Source organism: Chiloscyllium punctatum, chromosome 25 (assembly GCF_047496795.1).
Source record: "Chiloscyllium punctatum isolate Juve2018m chromosome 25, sChiPun1.3, whole genome shotgun sequence".
Lineage (NCBI taxonomy): Eukaryota > Metazoa > Chordata > Chondrichthyes > Orectolobiformes > Hemiscylliidae > Chiloscyllium > Chiloscyllium punctatum.
The window spans coordinates 9,691,617-9,718,005 of record NC_092763.1 but is presented as its reverse complement, the minus strand read 5'-3'; the positions used below and the strand labels follow the sequence as shown (position 1 = coordinate 9,718,005).

At 40.7% G+C, this 26,389-nt stretch overlaps 1 protein-coding gene across 5 annotated transcripts in view; it reads right to left on the bottom strand.

The window, feature by feature from the left end:
• diaph2 (diaphanous-related formin 2) overlaps positions 1 to 26,389 on the bottom strand; it is a 780,284-nt gene that overhangs the window by 546,467 nt on the left and 207,428 nt on the right. For all 5 annotated transcript variants that reach the window (XR_011964075.1, XM_072594677.1, XM_072594675.1 and 2 more), the window contains one exon: positions 9,899 to 10,038. Coding sequence is in view for 4 of the 5 variants with exons in the window: in XM_072594677.1 (XP_072450778.1) it covers positions 9,899 to 10,038 (140 nt within the window). In the remaining variant the exon portion in view is untranslated. The remainder of the gene's footprint in view (positions 1 to 9,898; positions 10,039 to 26,389) is intronic.

Here is a 26,389-nt window from a genome sequence, read left to right as displayed (position 1 = left end):
GCATCGATCCAGAATTTCTGAAATCTAGAAAAATATTTAGAAAAAAATGTTGTTGTTCATTATTTGAATAAATAAAACTAATATCTAAACTTCTTGGAAATGTTTCTGAACTTTATTCAAATTGTTGATCTTGTGCATGCTGTGATACTAATAATACTGTTACACATTTGCACATGCAAAGTTTGTAGTTACTACCAAAGGCAAGATATCATGAGAAATGCAGTGCGTGCAGTTTCTTGTTTCTATTTTATTTCAACTTTCCATCTGAAGTGAACTCAGGGGGCGGTACGGTGGCTCAGTGGTTAGCACTGCTGCCTCACAGCGCCAGGGTCCCAAGGTTCGATTCCAGCCTCGGGCGACTGTCTGTGTGGAGTTTGCACATTCTCCCCGTGTCTGCGTGGGTTTCCTCCGGGTGCTCCGGTTTCCTCCCACAGTCCAAAGATGTGCAGGTTAGGTGAATTGGCCAAGCTAAATTGCCCATAGTGCTAGGTGCATTAGTCAGAGGGAAATGGATCTGGGTGGGTTACTCTTCAGAGGGTCGGGGTGGACTGGTTGGGCTGGAGGGCCTGTTTCCACACTGTAGCGAATCTAAGTATTATTTACAGAAAAGATAGAGGACACACAACAGTCCTAAAACTTTTGATTTTCAGCTGGTTAAAATCAGTCTACACTGATGCATTTCACTTATATGCGTTTTCCTATAACTTTGACCCCTAATTATACATGCCACAGGGCTTGGCTAATACATTTTGCATGTTCAGAGGTTCCAAAGACCTGGGGGGACATGACAAAAGATTAGTAGCTGCCAGGATTGGAAGTTCATTTGCCGCTGCTGAAGGATATATTTATGTGAGCAAATACTTATTTATTACTTTACATCTGAATTTGATTCAAAGAGTACACATTTATTTAGGCTTCATGTCGAATATTCTGGTATCAAAGATATACTATGATAGGTCACTGGAGAGTAAGGTGTCTCAACAATTATAAAACCTTGATGATGCTATACGAAAAGCAAAACTAATCCTGTGGTTTTCCCTAACTGCCACATTAGGTTTTAGTGGTTAGTCAAAAAATTCACAAATAAGTGAATATATTTTGATTTTTGATCACTGAGATGTCACTTGCCAGGAATGACTCTATTACTCTTAAATGGTATGTGCTTTTTGGTATTCATAGATCATGAAATGTACTTTAGAAATGCAAGCTTATGTATTACCGGATTGATTACATTTCACACTAACACAAAGTTAGTGGTACAATTGGGTCAGCACTGTGACTCAATGGGTAACACTGTCGCCTCACAACACCAGGTACCCAGGTATAATTCAAACCTGAAGCAACTGTCTGTGTGGAGTTTGACAATCTCCCCACGTTTGCTCTGGGAGTTCCAGTTTCCTCCCACAGTCCAAAGATGTGCAGATTAGGTGGATTGGCCAAGCTAAATTGCCCGTAGTGTTGAGGGATGTGTAGGCTAGGTGGACTAGCCATAGTAAATGTAAGGTGAGACACCTGAGGCACTCCACTAGACACAGGGCTCCAGTTCAACAAACATCTTTCCACTATTACCCTCTGCTTCCGACCATCAAGCCAAACGTATATCCAATTTGCCAGCTCCCCCTGGATTCCATGCGATCTAACCTTCCGGAGCAGCCTAGCATGTGGAAACTTATCAAAAGTCTTACTGAAATCCATACAGACTACGTCTACCGCCCTGCCCTTGTCAGCCTTCTTGGCCACTTCATCAAAGAACTCTAACAAACTTGAGGTATTATCTCCCATTTAGAAAGCCATGTTAATGATTAATCAAACCATGTCTTTCCAAATGCATGTTTCTCTTATCTCTCAATCTTCTCAAGTAACTTACCTAAATCAGGAGTCAATGCTGGGCCCACTGCTGTTTGTTATTGATATCAATGATTTGGATGAGAATGTTCAAGGCATGATTAATAAGTTTGCAGATGACACTAAAATAGAAGGTATCGTGGACAGTGAAGATGGTTATTAGAAATTGCAGCAGGACTTTGATTAGTTGGGGAAATGGGCTGAGAAATGGCAAATGAAGTTCAAAATAGATAAGTGCGAGGTCTTGCATTTTGGAAATTCAAATCAAGGTAGGAATTTAATAGAGTCATAGAGATGTACAGCATGGAAACAGACCCTTTCGTCCAACTTGTCCACACCGACCAGATATCCCAACCCAATCTAGTACCACCTGGCCCATATCCTTCCAAACCCTTCCTTTTCTTATACCCATTCAAATACCTCTTAAATGTTGCAATTGTACCAGCCTCCACCACTTCCTTTGGCAGCTCATTCCATACACGCACCACCCTCTGCATGAAAACGTTGCCCCTTAGGTCTCTTTTATATCTTTCCCCTCCCACCCTAAACCTATGCCCTCTAGTTCTGGGCTCCCCAAACGCCAGGGAAAAGAGTTTGTCTATTTATCCTATCCATGCCCCTCAATTTTGTAAACCTCTACAAGGTCACCCCTCAGCCACCGACACTCCAAGGAAAACAGCCCCAGCCTGTTCAGCCTCTCCCTATAGCTCAAATCCTCCAACTTTGGCAACATCCTTGTAAATCTTTTCTGAACCCTTTCAAGTTTCACTACATCTTTCTGATATTGCACGCAATATTGCCTAACCAATGTCCTGTACAGCCGCAACATGACACCCAACTCCTGTACTCAATACTCTGACCAGTAAAGAAAAGCATACCAAATGCCGCCTTCACTATCCTATATACCTGCAACTCTACTTTCAAGGAGCTATGAACCTGCACTCCAAGGTCTCTCTGTTCAACAACACTTCCAAGGACCTTACCATTTAGTGTATAAGTCCTGCTAAGATTTGCTTTACCAAAATGCAGCACCACACGTTTATCTAAATTAAACTCCATCTGCCACTTCTCAGACCATTGGCCCATCTGGTCAAGATCCTGTTGTAATCTGAAGTAACCCTCTTCACTGTCTACTACATCTCCAATTTTGGTGTCATCTGCAAACTTACTAACTGTACCTCTTATGCTCACATCCAAATCATTTATATAAATGACAAAGTAGAGGACCCAGCACCGATCCTTGTGGCACTCCACTTGTCACAGGCCTCCAGTCTGAGAAATAACATCCACTACCACCCTCTGTCTTCTACCTTTGAGCCAATTCTGTATCCAAATGGCTAGTTCTCCCTGTATTCCATGAGATCTAACCTTGCTAATCAGTCTCCCATGGGGAACCTTGTCGAATGCCTTACTGAAGTCCATATAGATCACATCTACTGCTCTGCCCTCATCAATCTTCAAATCAAGTTCGTGAGACATGATTTCCCACGGATAAAACCATGTTAACTATCCCGAAACAGTCCTTGCCTTTCCAAATACATGTATATCCTGTCCCTCGGGATTCCCTCCAACAACTCGCCCACCACTGAGGTCAGGCTCACCGGTCTATAGTTCCCTGGCTTGTCTTTATCGCCCTTCTTAAACAGTGGCATCATGTTTGCCAACCTCCAGTCTTCCAGCACCTCACCAGTGACTGTCGATGATACAACTATCTCAGCAAGAGGCCCAGCAATCACTTCTCTAGCTTCCCACAGAGTTCTCGGGTACACCTGATCAGGTCCTGGGGATTTATCCACCTTTAACCGTTTCAAGATATCCAGCACTTCCTCCTCTGTAATATGGACATTTTGCAAGATGTCAACATCTATTTCCCTACAGTTTATATCTTCCATATCCTTTTCCACAGTGAACACTGATGCAAAATATTTATTTAATATCTCCCCCATGGTGAATCATAAGGTCTTAAAGAGAGCACTAGGACAGAGGGACCTTGGATTCACATGCATGGTTCTCTGGAAATAGAGTCACAGGTAGACAGGACAGTGAGGAAGACTTTTGGCACACTGGCCTTCATTAGTAAGGGCACGGAGTATAAAAATTGAGAAGTTACGTTGCAGTTGTACAGGCCACACTTGGAGTATTGTGTTCAGGTCTGGTCATAGTTCTTGCTTTAGTACGAATGTTTTTTAAACTGCAAACAGTGCTGAAGAAATTTACAAGGATGTTGCCAGGACTCAACGGTCTGAATCATAGGGAAAGGTTGGACAAGTTAGGACATTTTTCTTTAGAGCTTAGGAGACTGAGGGGAGAGTCTCATACAAGTGCTGAAAATCATGAGAGGCAGGGATAGGGTGAATACACTCAGTATTTTTTCCCAGGGTTGGGAAATCGAGGACTGGAGGGCATCAGTTTAACATTAGAGGGAAAAGAATAAAAGCGAACCTGAGGGGCAACCTTTTGACAGAGGATGGTACGAATATGGAATGAGCTGCCATCGGACATGATTGAGGCATGTACGTTAACAGCATTTAAAAGGGATTTGGACAAATACATGGATAGAAAAGGTTTAGAAGTATATGGGAATAGCGTGGAAGGACATTTTGGCCTGCATGGACTCGTTTGGGCCAAAGGGCCTGTTTCCGTGCTACAAGTCTCTATGTTTCTACTGATTCCAGTGCATACATCTAAGAGGTTTTTGTTTGGATGGATCTGTCCCCGACAGCCAGTGTGTCCATGTCTAGTACTTCGTATTTGTTAACATTGCCCTGTGAATATGACAGTTTTCGACAGGTAATCTTTTAATGAGGATGGAGAGGTGATGTTTAACCCTCTTTATGTATTGAGATTTGTAGTTATCCTTAATCCAGCAAGACATCTAGCTAATAAGTCTCACAATGCAATGAATGGTGAATGTTGCATTGTGAGCAAATTAATGCAGATGAAGAATTTGAATATATAGGTAATTACTCTTTAGACAGCATTTTTTTTCCCAAGCACAATACTCAATCCCAACTAGAAGACATTATTTTATTTATTACTGAGAGCTTGGCTACTTTCAGACCAGGTGACTTTGGCAGTCATTGGAAACTACCACAGCTGACATTTAGGTGTTTTTCTCTCAACACCAAAAGTCTAAGGCTTTAAAGTTACTGGGATTTTAAAGAGTAATAGACCATATTTCATATTCTTTCCCATGTGTTCCCAAGCTACATTTCCCTGGATATTAAACAACAAACTAGCAAGGAAGAAATTACCTGACTGTGATTAATCTTCAATCTAAAGTTATAAAATTGGAGTCCATACACTTACAGATTCATAGGGTCATACAGCACAGAAACAAACCTTTTGGTCCAACCAGTCCATGCCAAACATAATCCCAAACTAAACTAGTCCCACCTGCCTGCTCCTGGCCTATAGCCCTCCAAATCTTTCCTATTCACATATCCATCCAAATGTTTTTAAACCCAGTGATTGTACCTATATCCATCACTTCCTCAGGAAGTTCATTCTACACGCAAACCACCCTCTGTCTAAAAAATTAGCTACTTAAAGAAGATTTTTAGCTGATTTAAATTGAAAAGGCAACTGAATTAAGATGAAAAACTGCAAAGAGCAATAATCCATCTGTGGAAAAACAGACTGGATCATTTGATCAGGTAAAGAGTGGGATTGTGACTTTCAGATTCACTTAACTGAGCAGTTTGAACAAAAGGAAGAAAGGCTCAAACAAAATGTGGACATCTGGCTATCAAGTACCACCAGCATTCTGTTTGGATTAGATCCACCTTGATTGAAATTATTGAATGATTGAGCTGGTAAAAATTCTGTCTGATGCGTTATTCTGTCAGGCTATTGTGATGAGAATGATTGTAGTGAGCGTAAAGCCACGTACTTATCTAAAGAACTCAAAATAGTGAAGAGTTGAAGAATGGTAACAATTTGTCTATCAAGCTCAAGAAAAACGTATTGTGCCGACGTAAGTTAACTATCTTTCCACAGGTTTATTCCCACAATTTGTCAACTTAGATTCTCTTTCTATTAACAAACAATGGTATCCAGTTTTTTTTGTAATGAGTACATTGTATTGCCTCCAATATATGCTGTATGATACCTTTAGTTCACAAGATACACAAGTCTACACATAAAAGATGCTACTTGAAAGGGAATAAGCAAGTAGTACTGGCAGAAGGCACTAATCAGAATCCAACATCATCTTCACTTATTGTAAACAGTCTCATGTAGTCTAAGTGAGACCACGGTTACTGTGCATCGTTTCATTTGCCTTACCAAAGGAAGGCAACAAATATTCACTAGACTGACTCCAGGGGCAAGAAGATTGACATATGAAGACAGGTACAGTAAGCCTACTTTACCTGCAGTTTTAAACAATATATAGCAATCTAATTAAAACAAGATTCTGAATAAACATGACAGGGAAAAATATTTCCTCTGTTTGGGGAGTTGAGAATCGAAGGTTTGATAATAAGGGAGTAGCATTTAGGATCGAGATGGTTGAAATATATTCATTCAGAAGATAGCAAACCTTCAGAATTCTTTATCCCTGAGCACTTAGTTATAGAGAATAATCAAGACAGAAATCAATAGATAGCGTGGGAAAGTTGAGCTCAGACAGAAAACCAGCTATGAGCTTACTGAATGGCAAAGCAGGCTTGAGTAATGGCCAAATACTTTTCCTATTTCATGAGCAAATATTGCAGTGAAAATGGAAGTATGAATACATTTGTCTATTTTTAGTGGAAGGCATTTCCTGAGTTTAAAACATTTTAAATCATAACAGCAGGTAAAGGATTTGAAACCTTGGAATTAAGAAATAAACAGACATATAGCCAACTTCCCTGAATCTAGCATGAACAGTTGAATGGTTGCAAACAGGACTATTCAAATGCTATTAGTGAAGTTTGATCACAGGAATGAGATAGAGAGGGGCAACCACATGATCAGTTCCACAATGAGGAAACCTACTCCCATTGATTAATGAGTTCATAAGAATTCTGAATAACAGGGTACTGGATAATGGGGACTTTACTGTAATCTTTCAATCAATGCAGTGGCAATTCGCACGACTGAATGCCCACATATATTGCTGCTTTGCTTTGCGTATTGTTAAGTGCTATATCCATTCAGACTTTCTGTGTACTTTCTTCTTACCTTGTTAACACTGGCACGTTGCTTTTAAATTTGTTCAATAGTTTTACTTCTCATCAGTATAAAGATGCAAAGTCCCAGACACCATTCCACATCCCAAACACACTTATCTACATATTCCACTCACTGGTTCCATGTGGTGAAATCATTACCATCAATACACAGAGCTCAAATTAAATAAAATTTGTCAATGTCCAATACAAGACTCATTTTGTCATTCTGACCACTAACTCAAACACTGAATTGACTGCAATATTTCAATATGCTCTTAAACCATATTTTAGAATCCCTACAGTGTGGAAACAGGCCATTCGGCCCAACAAGTCCACACTGACTCTCCAAAGAGTAACACACGCAGATCCATTCCCCTATCCTATATCCTGTATTTACTCCTGACTAATGCACTTAACCTACGCATCCCTGAACACTATGGGCAATTTAGCACGACCAATTCACCTAACCTGCGCATCTTTGGACTGTGGGAGTAAACCGGAGCACCCGGAGGAAATGCATGTACTTTACCCTTATCTAACCACAGATGTAGCTTCTTTGCTTGGGAACCCAAAATTAGATGGTAGATACAACTGCACAATACACCAGTATTTCGAGGAGTAAAATGGCTAAATGGCTCGAGTGTGGTGGCACATGATGTCAACCGGTTTAATCCTGCTGGCAGCTGCAGTAATTCATGTAGGCCTCTCTCTTTGCCTTGCCCCACACTTAGATTTGCATGGTGCTCCTTAATCCTCAAGCTATATAACCAATTGTCCCTCTCAAGTGGCAAGATGTGACTCTGGTCCTTCATAGATTGCAGCTAATCACCTAAACTTAATAATAAATAATTCCTGATGAAGGGCAGATTGCGGTGATTCACAGACCCCTAACCCAACTGCTGTGCAGTCCGTGGACGATGTACATATGGGGTGTGGGCATCTGCACTCCCTTTTCACTTTCCTTAAAGACCTTCTTCCATGTTTTCAGTTGCACTTCAAACCCATTCTCCTAATCTTTGGGTACCCAGAGCGGGGGGGGGGGGGGGGGGGGGGGGGGGGGGGGGGGGGGGGGAGGACAAGTCAGAGGAATCCTCGTAGGTCTGCTCCTAGGCCTGACCAGATTGGCTACAAACAGGTCCTGGCAGCAGGCTGTAGAGGGGGTCATTACGGTCAATCGCCTGCCCCTCTTCGGCAGTTACATTTAGACGGGGTGTCCCTAGAGAAGGAGCACGCATTGTCTCCAAACACCCTCAAGATTTTCACGGAGAGGTGGGCACTGCAGGGTGTGGAGTGTTTTATTTCCCCCATTGACTCAATTTTAATTTAATCCCTGCCCTCCCGTTCACTTTTTTGATCACCCAGCATTGTCTTTGTTGAGAAGGCCACTGCTTGTCATTGGCTACTCAGGTTTTTCCTTTCTTCCTGGTGGTGGAATATAAATAAAGATTTCTGCATTCGTTCTTCTTCACTGTGTCCTACACCTGCACAGACATAATATATGTACGAGGGGAAAAAAAAAGAGAAAAAAAGAAAAAGAAACAAAAATACAATAAAGCCACCATTTCAAAGGGGCTTATTTTGGCAGAGAAAAGGAATTGAATTCTGGACTTGAGAACTGAACACAGGTTGTGGAAGGTTTTCTCTTTGTCACTCAAGAAGAAAGCAGCAGGTGACAACACTTAAAGAATGAAAAATCAGGAAAATTTAAACTTAAAAAAGAAGTCTCGATAAAATATTCACTACTTCCATTGGTCCAAGAAACCAACTGAGACCATCATGGTCTCAGGATAAAATGTTAAGCTTCAAGGACATGCAGAGAATTTTTCCTTCATCTTCCTTTTGTACTGAACACTATCCCTTTTAGCTTTGCACTTGTGTATGCAGTTGATATCATAGCTTTATTATTTTTCACAGGATAGCAGGTAATACAATTGCTGTCACTCAAAAAACATTATGATTGGCTCTGTATTTCAACAGTAAAAAATAGTTCACTACATTTTAACTGGAGAAATGTAAGGATAATTTAAACCTCTACAGTGGTTACCCGACAACACTGAAGAGGGGAGCCAGAGCATTCGTTCGCATCTATCATAAATTATGTAAAAGTACATCACTCTTCAAATTAATTAATTTGATTTAAGTTGAAGGTACAACTGCCAGTTATTGTTGAAGTCATTTAATATTGAAAAACAGTGACATTAAAAAATATAGCTTCGCTTTGTCTAAGCACACTAATGTACTACTTTTACATGAGCCATTCTCATTTCTCTATTTAAATCTGCTTACTGGAGTCCTAAGAAAAAGCTCTTTCACGAGAAAGAAGGGACAAATCTAAACTCGAGGTCTCTCCACAATGTTATCCAAAGTCTATACCATGAAAACAATGGTGGATGAGCTTGATCAGCATATATTTAAACCTACAATCAGCTGATAATTATTTAACCATCCATGTTGTCAGACTGTCACAGATTCTTTCTGCTGTGTCTTGCTTCAAACTTGCTTAATTCACAGAATCCCTACAGTGTGGAAACAGGCCCTTCAGCCTAACAAGTCCACACAAACCCTCTGAAGTGTAAGCCATCCAGACCCATTCCCTACCATATTACTCTACATTTACCCCTGACTAATGCACCAAACTTACACATCCCTGAACACTATGGGCAATTCAGCATGGTCAATTCACCTCACCTGCACATCTTTGGATTGTGGGAGGAAACCCATGCAGACAGAGGGAGAAGGTGCAAACTCTACACAGACAATCACCCGAGGCAGGAATCGAACCCAGTCCCTGGTGCTGTGAGGCAGCAGTGCTAACCACTGAGGCACTATGTTACCCCCTCTTGTGCATTATACTATAGTCTGTAATTTGACTACCATACTAAAGTTTCACTTACCTAACTGGATTGCTGGTCAAAGAAACTCTCAGCGATTCTAAGCAGTTAAGAAGTTTATCATCAGTGATTCCAGAACGTAACTCATGAACATATTCTTGGGATGAGAGGGTACTTTCATGCTTGCTGTTCCTCAGCCCACCCTGTAGCAAGAAACAAACAGTTACTCATCAAGCAATTGTTGATTACCTAATTATTCCAGACTCCTAAGATCCATGTATAAAAGTTTATAATCAGTCAATTTTGTAAACTGCACTTCAGAATCATAGTTGCTCAAGTTATTCCATAATATTTCTGGAATCTGGCAGATCAGATGTAAAATTACTAATTTTTTTTAAGGATACTTCCAATATATGTACATATTCATAGTACCAACAGACATTAGTGATGAAATCTTGCAATAATTTCAATGAGGGATTGTTGCTGACCAAAATCAGTTTCAAATAAAAAAGTAAAAGTAAAATGTTTACATTTACAAGTAATTTCCTATATGTCCATAAAGGGATCATTTTAAATAGAATATGGTGCTGCAATAATTTATTTAAAGAAAGCAAAGGTTATTTTCAAAATACTTATTGTAGTCATCACTTACAAAGTTAACAAATCTGTATTGCAGGTTGTGTGCTTACGTGGTTGCTGTTAACTACAAACAGTCTCCATATTGCTCCATTTGCAATTTAATTAGAACGCAAGTCGGAACACAATGCAGGACAAGATAAAGCAGCTCAGCAGTAAAGGAAATGTTCATAAGTCCTAAATTTATATTGCCACCCCTGCATGGGATCACATTTGTAAGTTTGACTGTTTGTGTATCAGTTGTTTGTAAATCAGAGATCCCCTTCAATCAGTTTCAAAAAACAACTCTATCCTGTCAGCCGTCACATCAATCTAGATTATATTGAATTGCATAGAAGTATAGCACACAATCAGGTCTTTTAGTTCAATTGATCCAAGTCAATGTTCACATTACCCAAGAGGGTCTTCCCACTGTATTTCATTTAAACTTATCAACTATCCCCTTTCTTTCTCCCTCATCTGTTTAAGCCACTTTTCCTTAACGTACCTCAGCCACTCATTTTGACTATTCCTTATGGTAGCAAAATCTATGTTCTATCTACTTTCTGGGTAAGTAGCTTTTGTTTCCTGAACACCATATTTGAATTATTACTCATCATCTATGTTTCTGACCCTTTATATTAGTCTTAATTGAATTGTGGGAAGGTCTTATTGACATCTCCCTTCACAAACCAGGTTAAAATCACCACCAATGTGTCTGATGACAGAGCAACCTAAGGTCCTCAGACAGTGGTGAGTTTATGTTTGATGTTAAAGACTTCTCAAATCACCCCTCAACCTTATCTTGCCAGAGAAAAGATCCCAACTCGTTCAATCTTTCCTGAACAATATTCCAGCTCCAATGTCATTCCTGAAGATTCTTCTGGCATATTCTCTCATGGAAGATGTCCCAAACTTTGAAATTAGATTTCTCTGAGGCAACAATAGCAGTTATGGATGTTAGATTGAGTTTTGACAGTTATGAGGTCCCTTTCAGTATTTGCATTTATTTTCAGTCACTCGGCACTGTGTCTTTTCTCTGCTTAGATAGCAGCCTGTAAAAAGGTTGGGGCACAATCTTTATATCAGATTTAAACATCACCACCACCTCACCCCCATCTCCCTCTCCAATTAATGTCACCCCTCCCCACCAATCAAAAATCCAAGTAAGCACCAATTTGTACTCTGGGGTCACAAAAAGACTGAGTCATTAAAATGAGATGACCACGAGAGATAAAGTTTGGTCAGTCTTGCCCTTGTGCGTTTAATGACCACAAAATATAATATGGAGAACAAAACTGTTCACATGATTTCACACAAGTTTAATTTCTTCTCTGCTTTTGAATTGATCATTTCCATTCTTTAATGATTTATGTTCCTGCAATGATAGATCCTTTTGCTCCTCCACATCATTCATACAAAACAATGACTTACCAAGGTAGTGCACCATGGAATCCTCAGTAATGTGGAGAAATGATTTAGAAACAGCGATAGCTGGGTATTTCAAATATTCAGTTCTCCACTCAATGTGAGTAATGTACCCAAGCCATGAAATTAGCATGCTCTTTTTGAGCCTTTATTGTGATTACTTCAGAATTTATCAGAGACATTTACCGTGCACAGACATGTGAAAGCATTATTTCTTCGTACCACTGAAACCTTATTCTGCTTTACATTTTCAATAATATACAAAAAGAACTAGGCTGGTATAAAATCTGCAACTTTTTTTTTTAAAAAGTGGGGGGGTGGTGGTGGTGTGTGGGAGATGAACAACAAGGGGAAGATACAGTGGAGCTATGAAGCCAAGAATGAAATCCATCTTGAACCCTGTGCATGAGGATTGTGAATGTAACCTGTGACAACTTTTCAAAGTGAAAATAAGATTATTTTCCACTCAGTTGGTCCTTCCATTCAGTAATTCTTGGCAGAAGTACAGAGTGAAATTATCACTGAGAGTCACAAAGGAGTTCTGAGGCCATCTGTCTGACCCACCAACTGAAGGAATTATGCATTAAGGTGAGCAGCTATCATTGAAACTTATCCTTGAAGGTTTCTTCTCAAAGATTTTTTTAAAAGTGAGTGACCAAAGGAAATATTCCTTTCAACAGAATAAAATATATTTTGTATAAATATTCATTTTATTGAATACAATCCACAATTAATAATAATTATTTGTTTATACAGTAGTGCATGTGTGTATATATCTCCAGACATAAAGGTCAACACAAGCCTTCTGATAAAACATTCAACTTCCCATTGTTAACATTTTTTTAAACATGGGATACTGTACAAGCTTGAGACATACAACGATTACAACTCCCAAGATCGAAACACAATCTGTTTACACTTAATTCCATGAGGAATGACCATTGAATCAGGTGTGATCTAGCAAGAAACTTGCATTGCACTATTCAAGTTAAGGTCACAAGTGTGCTACAATGATTTCCCAACCAGTATCATCAAAAATCAGATTGCAGTATTTACTGTTACAAAATTCTATTCCATTGTTGAAACTTTATGAAATATAGAATCATAGAATCGCTACAGCGTGAAAGTAGGCCATTTGGCCCATCAATTCCACATCAGTTTTCTGAAGAGCATCCCATCCAGACCCATCCCCATTCCTGTAATCCTAAATTTGCTATGGCTAATCCAATTAGCCTTCACTTCCCGAATACTATGAGCAATTTAGCATGAAAATGTGCTGCTGGAAAAGCGCAGCAGGTCAGGCAGGATCCAAGGAGCAGGAGAATCGACGTTTTGGACATGAGCCCTAAAGAAGGGCTCATGCCCAAAACATTGATTCTCCTGTTCCTTGGATGCTGCCTGACCTGCTGTGCTTTTCCAGCAACACATTTTCAGCTCTGATCTCCAGCACCTGCAGTCCTCACATGGTTAGACTGTGGGAGGAAACCGGAACACCCACAAGAAACCCACGTAAGCATGGGGAGAACGTGCAAACTCCAGGCAGACAGTTGCCATTGAGCCACCTTGCTGCACATTTATAACCTTCAAATTTTGGAATTAAAGGGTTAAACAGCAGACAAATTGAAAACCCTGAGAATTTGGTAATCTCGCTTATGTAAATGCAATTGAAAAAGCTGGGAATTAGTTACACTTGGAAGTTGAACTTATATTTATCTTCACGTTCAGACCATGAAAGCCAAAAAAAAAAGGGGATGGGGTGGAGTTTCCAACTTTGCATAATGAAACCAGAAGGCCTGCCTTTATTTCAATATTTCTAGCTGGAGATAGTTGCAAGTCCAGAGTGCTTCAACCTTGCCTTTTGACATCCCAGACTCTGACATCATTGAATATGCTCAGTATAGCACAGAAATCAAGCCCTGGGGCCCATGATGTCTGTACCAACCACGCTGCCATTCTAAACTAAACCTATCTGCCAGCACATGGTTCGTATCCCTCTTTTCCTTGCCTGCTCATGCATCTGTCGAAATGCCTCTTAAACGTTGCTATTGTATCTGCTTCTACCACCTTCCTGTCTGCTTGTTTCAGGCTCTTACCACCCTCCATGTGAAAAACTAGCCTCACACATCTGCTTTAAACCTCCCCTCTCACCTTAACCCCTAATTTTGACATTTACATCCTTGGGGAAAAAAAAAGTCTGGCTATCCACGTCTTTCATAATTTTATATATTTGGATCAAATCATTCCTCAGCCTCTGAAGGTCTCGCAAAAACAATCCAAGTTTGTCCAACCTCTCCTTACGTTTATTACACTCCAATTCAGCAATATCCTGATAAAACTCTTTTGCACCTTCTCCAAAATCTCTACTTTTCTATTGTGTGACGGCCAGAAGCACACACAAAGCTCCAAATGTGGCCAAATTAAGAGTTGGTATAGCTACATCATGACTGACCAACTTTTGTACTCAGTTCTGCAACCAATGAAGACAAACATGCCATACATATTCTCTCTCTCACTTTATCCACTTGTGCTGCCACTTTCAGGGAGCTGTGGATTTGCATTCCAAGTCATTCAATGCTCCGAAGGGTCCTGCCATTCACTGCATACTTTTCTCTTGGATTTGACCTCCAAAAATGCAACACCTCATGTCTGTCCAAGTAAATGCCATCCTCCTTTTCTCACTCCACTTTCCAACAGAACTTCTGTATCCTTTGACAACTTTTACCACTATACATCATTCAAATTTTCATGTCATCTGCAAACTTACTGATCAGACCACCTACATTTCATCCGAATTATTCATATATTATAAACAACAAAGGACCCAACATTGATCCTTGCGTAACATCACTGGTCACAGATATCCAATCAAAAACATGCCTCCAGAACTACACACTGCCTTCTATGACCAAGCCAATTTTGCATCCAACTTATCAACTCATCATGGATCACATGTGATATAATTTTCTGGACCAGATTATCGTGAAGGACCCTGTCAAATGCTTTTATAAAGTCCATGTAGACAACATCTACCTCAGAACCCTTAATCATCTTCATCACTTACTCAAAAAACTTACGCAAATTTGTGACATAAGACCTCTCCTGCACAAAGCCAAACTGACTATGCCTGATCAGTTAGTTCTTGTACAAGTGAGGGTAAAGCCTGTCCATAAGAACTTTCTCCAATACTTTCCCTATTACTGGTGTAAAGCTCACCAGCCTCTCATTTCCTGGATTAGCCCTGTTGATCTTCTTAAACAAAAGAATAACATGGACCTTGTTATAACCAGTCTTCGAAACCTTGCCTGTGGCTTAAGAGGGTTCAAAGACCTCTGTCGATGCTCTAGCATTTTCCTTCCTTGCCTCCTTCGGTATCCATATGTGCCCAAGGCCTCATCTATGTTAATGTTTGTCAAAACACTCAACACCTCTGCCTCCTTAATATAAACATGCCCTAGAATATCAACACACCACTCCCTAATGATCCATGTCCTTCTCCTTGTTGAATACCACTACAAAGAAATCATTAAAGACATCACACATTTCCTCAGGCACCACCATAAATTCTCCTCTTTGTCCTTGAACTCTTTCCCTCTATGTTCTCCTATCCTACCTGTCCACCTTCCTTCCCAACAATCTGCTGCAACCTCCTCACTGACCTATCACTATTACCTCCTCACCTGCATCCAACTTTTGCCTTCCCACCTACCTTCCACCCAGTCCCACCCCCACTATGTATCCCTCATTCCCCCTCCACATTCCTAATGAAGGGTTTATCCCAAAATGTTGACTCTCCTGCTCCTTGGGCTACTGCCTGACCTGCTGTGCTTTTCCAGCACCAATCTTTTCACTTCTGACTCTCCTGCATTTGCAGTCCTCACTTTCTTCTAGTTTCCTTTCCTAGTTGGACTAATTAGACACTGTTTCATGAAACCTCCTGGATGCACCGACAAAATTCTGACCTATCTAAGCCCGTGGCACTAAGGGAATCCCAGTCAATATTGGGGAAGTTTAGATTAGATTACTTACAGTGTGGAAACAGGCCCTTCAGCCCAACAAGTCCACACGGACCTGCCGAAGCGCAACCCACCCAGACCCATTCCCCTACATTTACCCCTTCAGCTAACACTACGGGCAATTTAGTGTGGCCAATTCACCTAAACTGCACATTTTTGGACTGTGGGAGGAAACCCACTGACACGGGGAGAATGTGCAAACTCCACACAGACAGTCACCCGAGGTGGGAATTGAACCCAGGTCTCTGGTGCTGTGAGGCAGCAGTGCTAACCACTGTGCCACCATGCTGCCCACAAATGAGTGTCTCTGGTGTTGCGAGGGAGCAGTGCTAACCACTGTGCTGCCCCAACTGAGCCACATTAGCAACTTAACTGGTTATCATAACTTGGTTTTGGTGACTCTAGGAGCATACTCGGAATTGTTCAGTCATTGTTACTCAATTGGAGAATTGCAACTAATGGTGGATGTTTTATGTTGGATTTTGTAGGGAGGGGAGAGCGGGTTGAATTTGGTCTCGTGAAGAACTGAAGGAACATGCTGGATTTGATCAGCCGATCACTGCAGCATACAGCTCACACTCATGACCTTGAAAGGTGCACGTGAAGTTGCTCAGTTGTGAATCTTTTTGGACTGAAAGCAGCATCCTGTTAGTGGGAAACATGCTTCTGCAATCACTTTTCCTTAACCTGTTGATATTTTTGAGAGATGTTTTCCCAGGGTCAATAGAGGTGGGCTTGGATACATTCACAATGAGCAACTTTCCTGCTACCCATCCCCCCGCCTCAGCCCAACCTCCGTCCACCAATCTCTCCTCATCTCCATCCACTGAACTTTCCAAAATGATGGCTCATTACCCACATGAACTCCATAACCCGTGCTCATGACACTTTCCCTTCGGATCTAATGTTCGTCATGTGGTGATGGAAGTGGTGACCATTTGGAGTCACCACTGCGCAGCTGGGTCAGTCTGTCAGTCCAGAGATTGGCCAACCTTGATCGATCCACACTCACTACATACTCTCCAGATAAGGACCAAGAAACTGGATAAAATCACTCACAACAACAATCCTGTTGTCTTCACATCTTTCCTGATCTGCTTACATATCTGTTCCTCTATTTCCTGCTGTCTAATTTGAACACAATAGGATAACCTCAGCACAGTGACTGTACCTTTCTTATTCCCGAGTTCTACCCAATGGCCTCATTGAATGAATGTTCCCAGATGTGCTCTCTTAGTGCAGCTGCAGGAATTGTGCTAATCCAATTGTTACTTGCTCACCTGCTACCATTCTCAAGATAATGTGGCTAGATATAGAGACATACAGCACAGAAGAAGTCTTTCAGCCCATCAAGTCTGAGCTGACCTTTCAACACCAATCCCAATTCATCTGACCAATCAATTTTTGGATTGCTTTCTTTGTCTGGACATACTTAGGGATGATAACGGAGGAGTATAGGACACTAGCTGGAATGAGTGATTCAGTGAGGGTGATTTTGTCAGACTGTTAATAAAATGAAAAACAGTATAGTCAATTTCTGATTAATCCCTTAGAAATGTGGAAATGGAACAATTTTCACCTGTCCTTGAACAGGTCTGACTCAGCAAGTCGTAATTAAGAATTTTGGAAGCTTTCTGTTAAATAGTAAGATGGACATTAACAAGCTGGTTTTATGCCCAAGTGGAAAAACGTTCCATTTGTTTCATACAAATTCTACCTTTAGATTGCTGCCATGTTAACATGCAAGCAAGCGTGGTCATTTGAATACTATCATTAGTGCATTACCTTTGTCATTCAGAGCTTGTGAACTGAGTCCAAAACTTAAAATGATAGATTCCTTACACACACTTGATAATAAACACTGCCATCTACTGCACCGCATAGCAGAACCAGGATATGAAAGGAAGATCGAACATGAAATAAAAGTGTAATATCATTGCTCAAGTAAATTCCAACACACAATCACTTGACCATACCATTCTGAGCCAGAAAGTTCTATCGATCACTTAAGACATTTTTTCCATCAATATGAATTGCCTAACAAAAAACATTTGCAAATCATTTATTCCATAAGTGCATTTAATAGATGCATTTACTAGAAATCTCCAAAATGAGCTTTTATGAAAACAAAAGGAAGTTGCAGACATAAAGCATTTTTTTATTTAAAAACAGACTGGGGGTAGATATTCTTAAGAAATGTTTTAACTTCACTCCATTACTTTAGCAGAAGATTGGAGGCAATGCTCAAGAAATGGACTAATCATTGTTTCTAATGTTTGAACTAGAATACCTCTCATTTTCCATTCAAGTTATGGTGGGAGGTCAGAACTCCTGGAGGTATTTCTGATAAACACTTCTCAGGAGTTTGACTATTTATATCACTCAAGATCTTTGAAGTTATGTTTTTGTCAACATCACAATTCAGGTTTTCATTAATATAACTTGAACATTATAAAGCTAAACAACATTGATAGATCCTAATCAAGAGGTTTTTAATGACATTAATGTAAACTGCTAAATACTAAACAGACAATTAATTAATTTTATTTCAGGTTAATGAGGTGTTCGCAAAAACAAAATCAATTGTTCATAATCACATCCTCTATTAGTTTTGATATCAGAAAGTGGCTAATCATCCAAAGTTGAAATATATCAAAATGAAATGAAACATCACCCCACATTTGTAGAAGTTGCATTTCTTTCCCTTTAGCTTACAGTCATGCTTGCTGAGTTTCCAGAAGTTGTTCAGCACCTGATGTGAGTGGCCAATCCATACTCAGTCAGAGCAGTGTTGTCCACTAGAAATTGCTGATTTGCAATTATTACCGTGGTAATACTGCTTTTGTTCTATGCATTAATATTAGCAGAAAACAGATTACAAGCACAATATGAATGAAGTTACTTCACATATGCATTTACTTGGCCTTTACCACCATTTACTAAACAAGAAGGAAAATTAACGTAAAAGACTTGCACACACTATCTTTAATATTGTTACCAAAACAATTAGGGTCATAGCATCATAGAGATGTACAGCATGGAAGCAGACCCTTCAGTCCAACCCATCCATGCTGACCAGATATCCTAACCTAATTTAGTCCCATTTGACAGCACTTGGCCCATATCCCTCAAAACTTTTCCTACTCATCCATCCACCCAAATGTCTTTTAAATGTTGTAATTGAACCAGCCACCACCACTTCCTCTGGCAGCTCATTCCATACACGCAACACTCTCCACGTGAAAATGTTTCCTCATAGGTCCTTTTTAAATCTTTCACCTCTCACCCTAAACCGATACCCTCTAATTCTGGACTCGCCCACCCCAGGCAAAATATCTTGTCTATTTACCCTATCCATACCCCTCATGATTTTATAAACCTCTGTAAGGTCAACGCTCTGCCTCCTATGCTCCAGGTAAATCAGCCCTAGCCTCTTCAGCCTCTCGCTGTAGCTCAAATTCTCCAACCCTAGCAACATCCTTGTAAATCTTTCCTGAACCCTTTCAAGTTTCATAACATCATTCTGACAGGAGAGAAACCAAAATTGCACTCAATATTCCAAAAGTGTCCTCACCAATGTCCTGTATAGCCGCAACATAACCTCCTATCTCTTATACTCAATGCTCTGACCAAGAAAGGAAAGAATACTAAATACTTCACTATGTTATCTACCTGCGACGCCACTTTCAAGGAACTATGAACCTGCACTCCAAGGTCTCTTTGTTCAGCAACACTCCCCAAGATCTTACCATTAAGTGTATAAGTCCTGTTCAGATATGTGTTTCCAAAATGCAGCAACTCACATTTATCTACATTAAGCTCTATCTGCCACTCCTCAGCCCACTGGTCCATCTGACCAAGATCCTGTTGTATTCTGAGGTAATCTTCTTCGCTGTCAACAACACTTCCAATTTTGGTGTCATCTGTAAACTTACTAACAAGACATCCAATGTTCACATCCAAATCATTTATAGAAATGACAAAAAGCAGTGGACACAGCACCAATACTTGTGGCACACTACTGGTCACAGGCCTCCAGTCTGAAAAACAACCCTCCACCACCACCCTCTGTCTTCTACCTTCAAGGCAGATCTGTATCCAAATGGCTAGTTCTCCCTGTATTCCATGAAATCTAACCTTGCTAACTAATCTACCATGAGGAACCTTGTTGAATACCTTACTGAAGTCCATATACATTACACTCACCATTCTGCCCTCAATCATCATTGTTACTTCTTCAAAAAACTCAACCAACTTCCCGAGACACTATTTCCCACGCACAAAGACATATCGACTATCCCTAATCAGTTATTGCCTTTCCAAATGTATGTACTCAAACTACTGGACCTGTGCCTCACAACACACTTCACATTCAACAACCAAATATATGAATCAACGGCACACACCCATGGGCTCACCCATCTCTGGACTCATAGCAGAAGTGGTAATGCAAAGATTAGAACAAACAGTCTTACCGCAAATTTAACCCAAACTCTGGGTCAGATATGTGGATGACACCTTTGCAATCATTGAAAACACAGAAATAGAGAACACACACCGGATCATCAACGCCACACTCACAGGAATCCGATTCACTAGAGAGGAAGAAAAGGACAACCAACTCCCATTCCTAGACGTGATGGTACAGAGAACACCGAACGGAGAATTCACCACAAAGGTTTACAGGAAAGCCACACACACAGACCAAGTCCTAAACTACGAAAGCAACCACCCCAACACACACAAAAGAAGTTGCATCAAGACACTATTCAAAAGGGCCACAACACACTGCAGCACACCAGAACTGCAAAAAGAGGAAGAAGAACACCTATACAAGGTATTCGCCAAAAACGGATACCCTCGCAATTTCATCAACAGATGCCTAAGGGAAAGACAACGGAATAAGGACATGCCGCAACCCAAAGGACTACCCACACTACCATATAACAAGAGCATTTCCGAACTGACAGCCAGACTACTGCGACCACCAGGACTCATAACAGCACACAAACCAACAGCCACTCTCAGGCAACAACTCACCAGAACGAAGGACCCGATACCCAGCATGAGCAAACTAATGTAGTGTACAAAATCCCATGCAAGGACTGCACAAAACACTACATTGGACAAACAGGAAGACAGCTAACGATCCACATCCATGAACACCAACTAGCCACGAAACGACATGACCAACTATCCTTAGTAGCCACATACACAGATGACAAGCAACATGAATTCGACTGGGACAACACTACTATTATAGGACAAGCCAAACAGAGAACAGCCAGGGAATTCCTAGAGGCATGGCACTCATCCACAGATACAATCAATAAGCACATCGATCTGGACCCAAAAGACCGAACACTGCAACTGACAACCGGAAGCGGCAGATTCAAACCACTACAAATGCCGGAGGAAAGATCACAGAAGCACTTCACAGGAGGCTCCCAAGTACTGAGGATGTCACCTAGACAGGGAACGAAACATCTGCAACACAAATTCCCAGCTCAGCGAACAGAACCACAACAACGAGCACCCGAGCTACAAATCTTCTCACAAACTTTGACCTCATTTAGTATCTCCCCCACCTCCTTTGGTTCCATGCATAGGCTGCCTTGCTGATCTTTGAGGTGCTGTATTGTCTCCTTTGTTATCCTTTTGTCCTTCAGGTATTTATAAAATCCCTTTGGATTATTCTTAACCCTATTTGCCAAAGCCATCTCAGGTTCCTTTTCTGCCCTCCTGATTTCCCTCAAAGAAAATCCTCCTGCCTTGAAACTCTTCAAAGGATTCACTCGATCTCTCCTGTCTATATCTGACATACGCTTCCTTCTTTTTAACCAAGACCTCAGTTTCTCTAGTTATCCAGCATTTCCTACACCGACCAGCCTACCTTTCACCCAAATAGGAACATAATGTCTCTGACTCTCGTTACCTCATTTTTGAAGGTTTCCCATTTTCCAGCCTTCCCTTTACCTGAGAACATCTGCCCCCAATCAACTTTTGGAAGTTCTTGCCTAATACTGTCAAAATCAGCCTTCCTTCAATTTAGAACTTCAACTTTTAGATCTGATTTATCCTTTCCATCATTATTTTAAAACTAATAGAATTATGGTCGCTGGCCCCAAAATGCTCCCCTTCTGACATCTCAGTCACCTGCCCTGCTTTATTTCCCAAGAGTAGGTCAAATTTTGCACCTTCTGCAATAAGTACATCCATGAACTGAATCAGAAAGTTTTCTTGTACACACTTAAATTCCTCTCCATCTAAACTCTTAACCCTATGGCAGTCCCAGTCTATATTCGGAAAGTTAAATTCCCTACCATTACCATTCTATTATTCTTACAGATAACGGAGATCTTACAATTTTGTTTCTCATTTCCTGCTGACTATTGTGGGGGGGGGGGATCTATAATACAATCTCAATAAGGTGATACAATTGTTGTACATAAGCATAGAGCACGTGATCACAGAATGATGAAACTACATGCCCACCAACTGTATCTAATTAACTCATCATCAATTCTAAATCAATTATTAGCAACTAGAATGCAAGTAATCACATGGAATCATAGAATAGAATTATAGAAGGGTTAAAACATAAGGTTGCCATATGCCCTATTGTCTCCAATCTAATTTGTTCTAAGAGCTATTCAGCAAGTCCCACTCCTGCAGGTTTTTTATGCCATGCCAAATTTCTCTTCAGATAATTATCTAATTTCACTTTTTAAAGATATATTTGTATCTGTATCCAAAACACTATCAAGCAAGATTATAATTCAGATCCTAATCACTTGTGTGAAGATGTTTCTCCATATGGGATGGCACAGTGGCTCAGTGGTTAGCACTGCTCCCTCACAGCATTCTTGTTCAACTCCAGCCTCAGGCAACTGTCCGTGCAGAGTTTACACATTCTCCCATTATCTCCAAGGGTTTCCTCTGGGTACTCTGGTTTCCTCCTACAGTCCAAGATGTGCAGGTTGGGTGGATTGGCCATGTTAAATAACCCATACTATCCAGGGATGAGCAGACTGGTGGATTAACCATGGGAAGTGCAAGGTAATCGGGATAGGGTAGTGTGGGGTGGGTCTGGATGGGATGCTCTTCACAGGGTCAGTGTGGATTCGATAGATGGAATGGCCTGCTTCCACACTGCAGGGATTCTATGAAAAGCTGTGGAATAAGGGGTGGGAAACTATCTGAACTCTCATGTGATGAGTTACCTTTAACTAAGTGTACTAAATGGTCTCATTTTCTGCTGTACGACTTAGGAACATAAAAACAGGAGTAAGTCATTCAGTCTCTCTAACCTGTACCACCATCCACTGTAATCATGGCTGCTCTGTTGCCTCATTCAGAGAATCCCTACAGTACAAAAAGAGTCTGCACTGACCCTGGACATTACAGGGCAATTTTCAGCCTGACCAATCCATTTCACCTGCACATTTTTGGACTGTGGGAGGAAACCGGAGCACCCAGAGGAAACCCACACAGACACAGGGAGAAAGTGCAAACACCATATAGACAATTGCCGCGGGTGGAATTGATCCTGGTTTATTGGCACTTTGAGGCAGCAGTGCTAACCATTGAGCCACCATGCCATCGAATTCCAAATGCCTGCCTTTGGCCCATATCTCTTGATAACATTTTATTTTTTAAGCAAAGGTATCAATTTCAGATTTAACGTTAACTACTGGTCTAGTATCAACTAATGTTTGTGGAAGAGAGCTCTAAAATTCAAGTTTATCACAAATCAAAATCTTATTTCTGCAGTTTAGTCAACAGAAAAATAATCTAACTTTGAGTTTCTGTCTTGATTTATACTCAACTATCATTTGAGATTTAATTACTCTATTTCTTTGCTGAACTTCCACCCATTTAAAACAACAGTTTTTCCAATGCATTGTTTTATCAATGTTAAATGCTCAACTCGCTCCAAAACCTCCACCCCTCACAGGGATTGTCTGTTGGCTCTAGTTTCTTTCTTAAGTAACACATATCTAGTCAGTCTTTACCAAATGACAACATCTATTTTCAAGGCAAACCTGTTCTCACGCTAAACTTTCACAATGTCAAATTTCATTAAAGTCAACAATTACTCTAGTTGTTAGCAGCTGCAGGCAAGAGTTTGATCTGCCTTGGGTCAATTTTCTGTTCTGCTGCTCAGTTACATCAACTGTGGTTGTACTGCATCTTGTACTTAGTCCAATCATAGAATCATCAAAAGTAAAAGAAATCACGACACCAGGTTATAGTTCAACAGATTTACTTGGAAGTTTTAGCTTTCAGAGCGCTGCTCCTTCATCAGGTAGCCTAATTAAGGAGCAGTGCTCTGAAAGCTGGTATTTCCAAATAAACCTGTTGGATTATAACCTGGTGCTGTGCAATTTTTAACTTTGCCCACTTCAGTCCAACACCAGCACCGCCATATCATAGCAATCAAAAGTAGTCATTAACTGTGTCAACGAAACAGACATCCACAATTTGTTTTAGTCATGGCGTCCGACTCTTCCTCCTTACAAAACATACAGCCTTTCCAAGTTTCATCATACCACTGCATTGAGAATTTCAATAAAAAGGACATTTCCTTCCACGCTTAAGTTGTTAACTTACTTACACAGTTAAGATTTTCTTTGGTTTCCTTTTGGAAACCCAATGTCAGGGTTAAATGAGGTTAGAACCTCAGACAGTATGGTGTATAGTGACTTAGCAGCATATTTTCCCCAAGTTGACCAATTAGTGATCAAAGGACAGGTTTGCTATTCAGTTAAGGATAGCTGGTACTGTGAGGCTAAAGAATTAATATAATACTCTGCAAAAACTGAAGAAACAGCAACCTGCCTTTTCAGGTTTTTCTTAAATAAAAAACAGTAGCCACATTCTGGTGGAAGAGCCGCTCAAGTCAGCCTTGAGTACGAACTCACCACTCTACCAGGGTGTTGCTTCCAAACAGCTAAGGAAATCAATGGTCAGAGATTGAAAGTGAGCCAATAATAAATGGTTATCTGCCACTTGTGGTCACAAAGCATCATTACCCTCAATGCTGCCTCTGAGACAATGATTAGGGGCAGCAACTTTCTTGCCAGTTTGTGTCTAGAGTCTCCCCCACTATTATCCTGCAAATCAGACATAACATTTTTATCAAGATACACTGTATACACTAAAAATGAAATTGATATCTATGGGGTGTAGGTTTGCTCGTTGAGCTGAAGGTTTGATATCCAAACGTTTCATTACCTGGCTAGATAACATCATCAGTGGTGACCTCCAAGTGAAGCAAAGCTGTTGTCTCCTGCGTTCTATTTATATGTTTGTCCTGGATGGGGTTCCTGGGGTTTGTGGTGATGTCATTTCCTGTTCGTTTTCTGAGGGGTTGATAGATGGTATTTAGATCTATGTGTTTGTTTATGGCGTTGTGGTTAGAGTACCAGGCCTCTAGGAATTCTCTAGCATGTCTTTGCTTAGCCTGTCCCAGGATAGATGTGTTGCCCCAGTCAAAATGGTTGTTTTTTTCCTCCATGTGTAGGGCTATGAGGGAAAGGGGGTCGTGCCTTTTTGTGGCTAGCTTGTATTCGTGTATCCTGGTGGCTAACTTTCTTCCTGTTTGTCCTACGTAGTGTTTGTGGCAGTCCTTGCATGGAATTTTGTAGACGACGTTGGTTTTATCTATGGGTTGTACTGGATCTTTTAAGTTTGTTAGTTTTTGTTTGAGAGTGTTAGTGGGTTTGTGTGCTACTAGGATTCCAAGGGGTCTTAGTAGTCTGGCTGTCATTTCTGAAACTTCTTTGATGTATGATAAGGTGGTTAGGGTTTCTGGCTGTGTTTGGTCTGCTTGTCGTGGTTTGTTCTTGAGGAATCTGCGGACTGTATTTTTTGAGTATCCATTCTTCTTGAATACGTTGTATAGGTGGTTCTCCTCTGTTTTCCGAAGTTAGTCTGTGCTGCAGTGTGTGGTGGCTCGTTGGAATAGTGTTCTGATACAGCTTCGTTTGTGTGTGTTGGGATGGATGCTGGTGTAGTTAAGTATTTAGTCAGTTTTTGTCGGTTTTCTGTATACGCAGGTTTGTAGTTCTCTGTTGTCTGTTCTTTCGACTGTGACATCCAGGAATGCGAGTTTGTTGTCGGTTTCTTCCTCCTTGATGAACTTTATGCCTGTGAGGGTGTTGTTGATGATGTTAAATGTCTCTTCTATCTGGTTTTGTTTTGTGATGACAACTACGTGATGTCATCTACGTAGCGGACCCAGATTTTTGGTTTGATGGTTGGTAGGGCTGTTTGTACTAGTCTTTGCATTACTGTTTCTGCTATGAATCCTGATAGCGGAGACCCCATGAGTGTGCCGTTGGTTTGTTTGTAGACTATGTCATTGAAGGTGAAGTGGGTGGTGAGGCACAGGTCCACTAGCTTCATGATGTTTTCGTTGGTAATGTGATTGATGGTGGTTGGGGGGTGTGTGATGGTCTCTTCTAAAAGTGTGGTAAGTGTTTCCTTTGCCAGG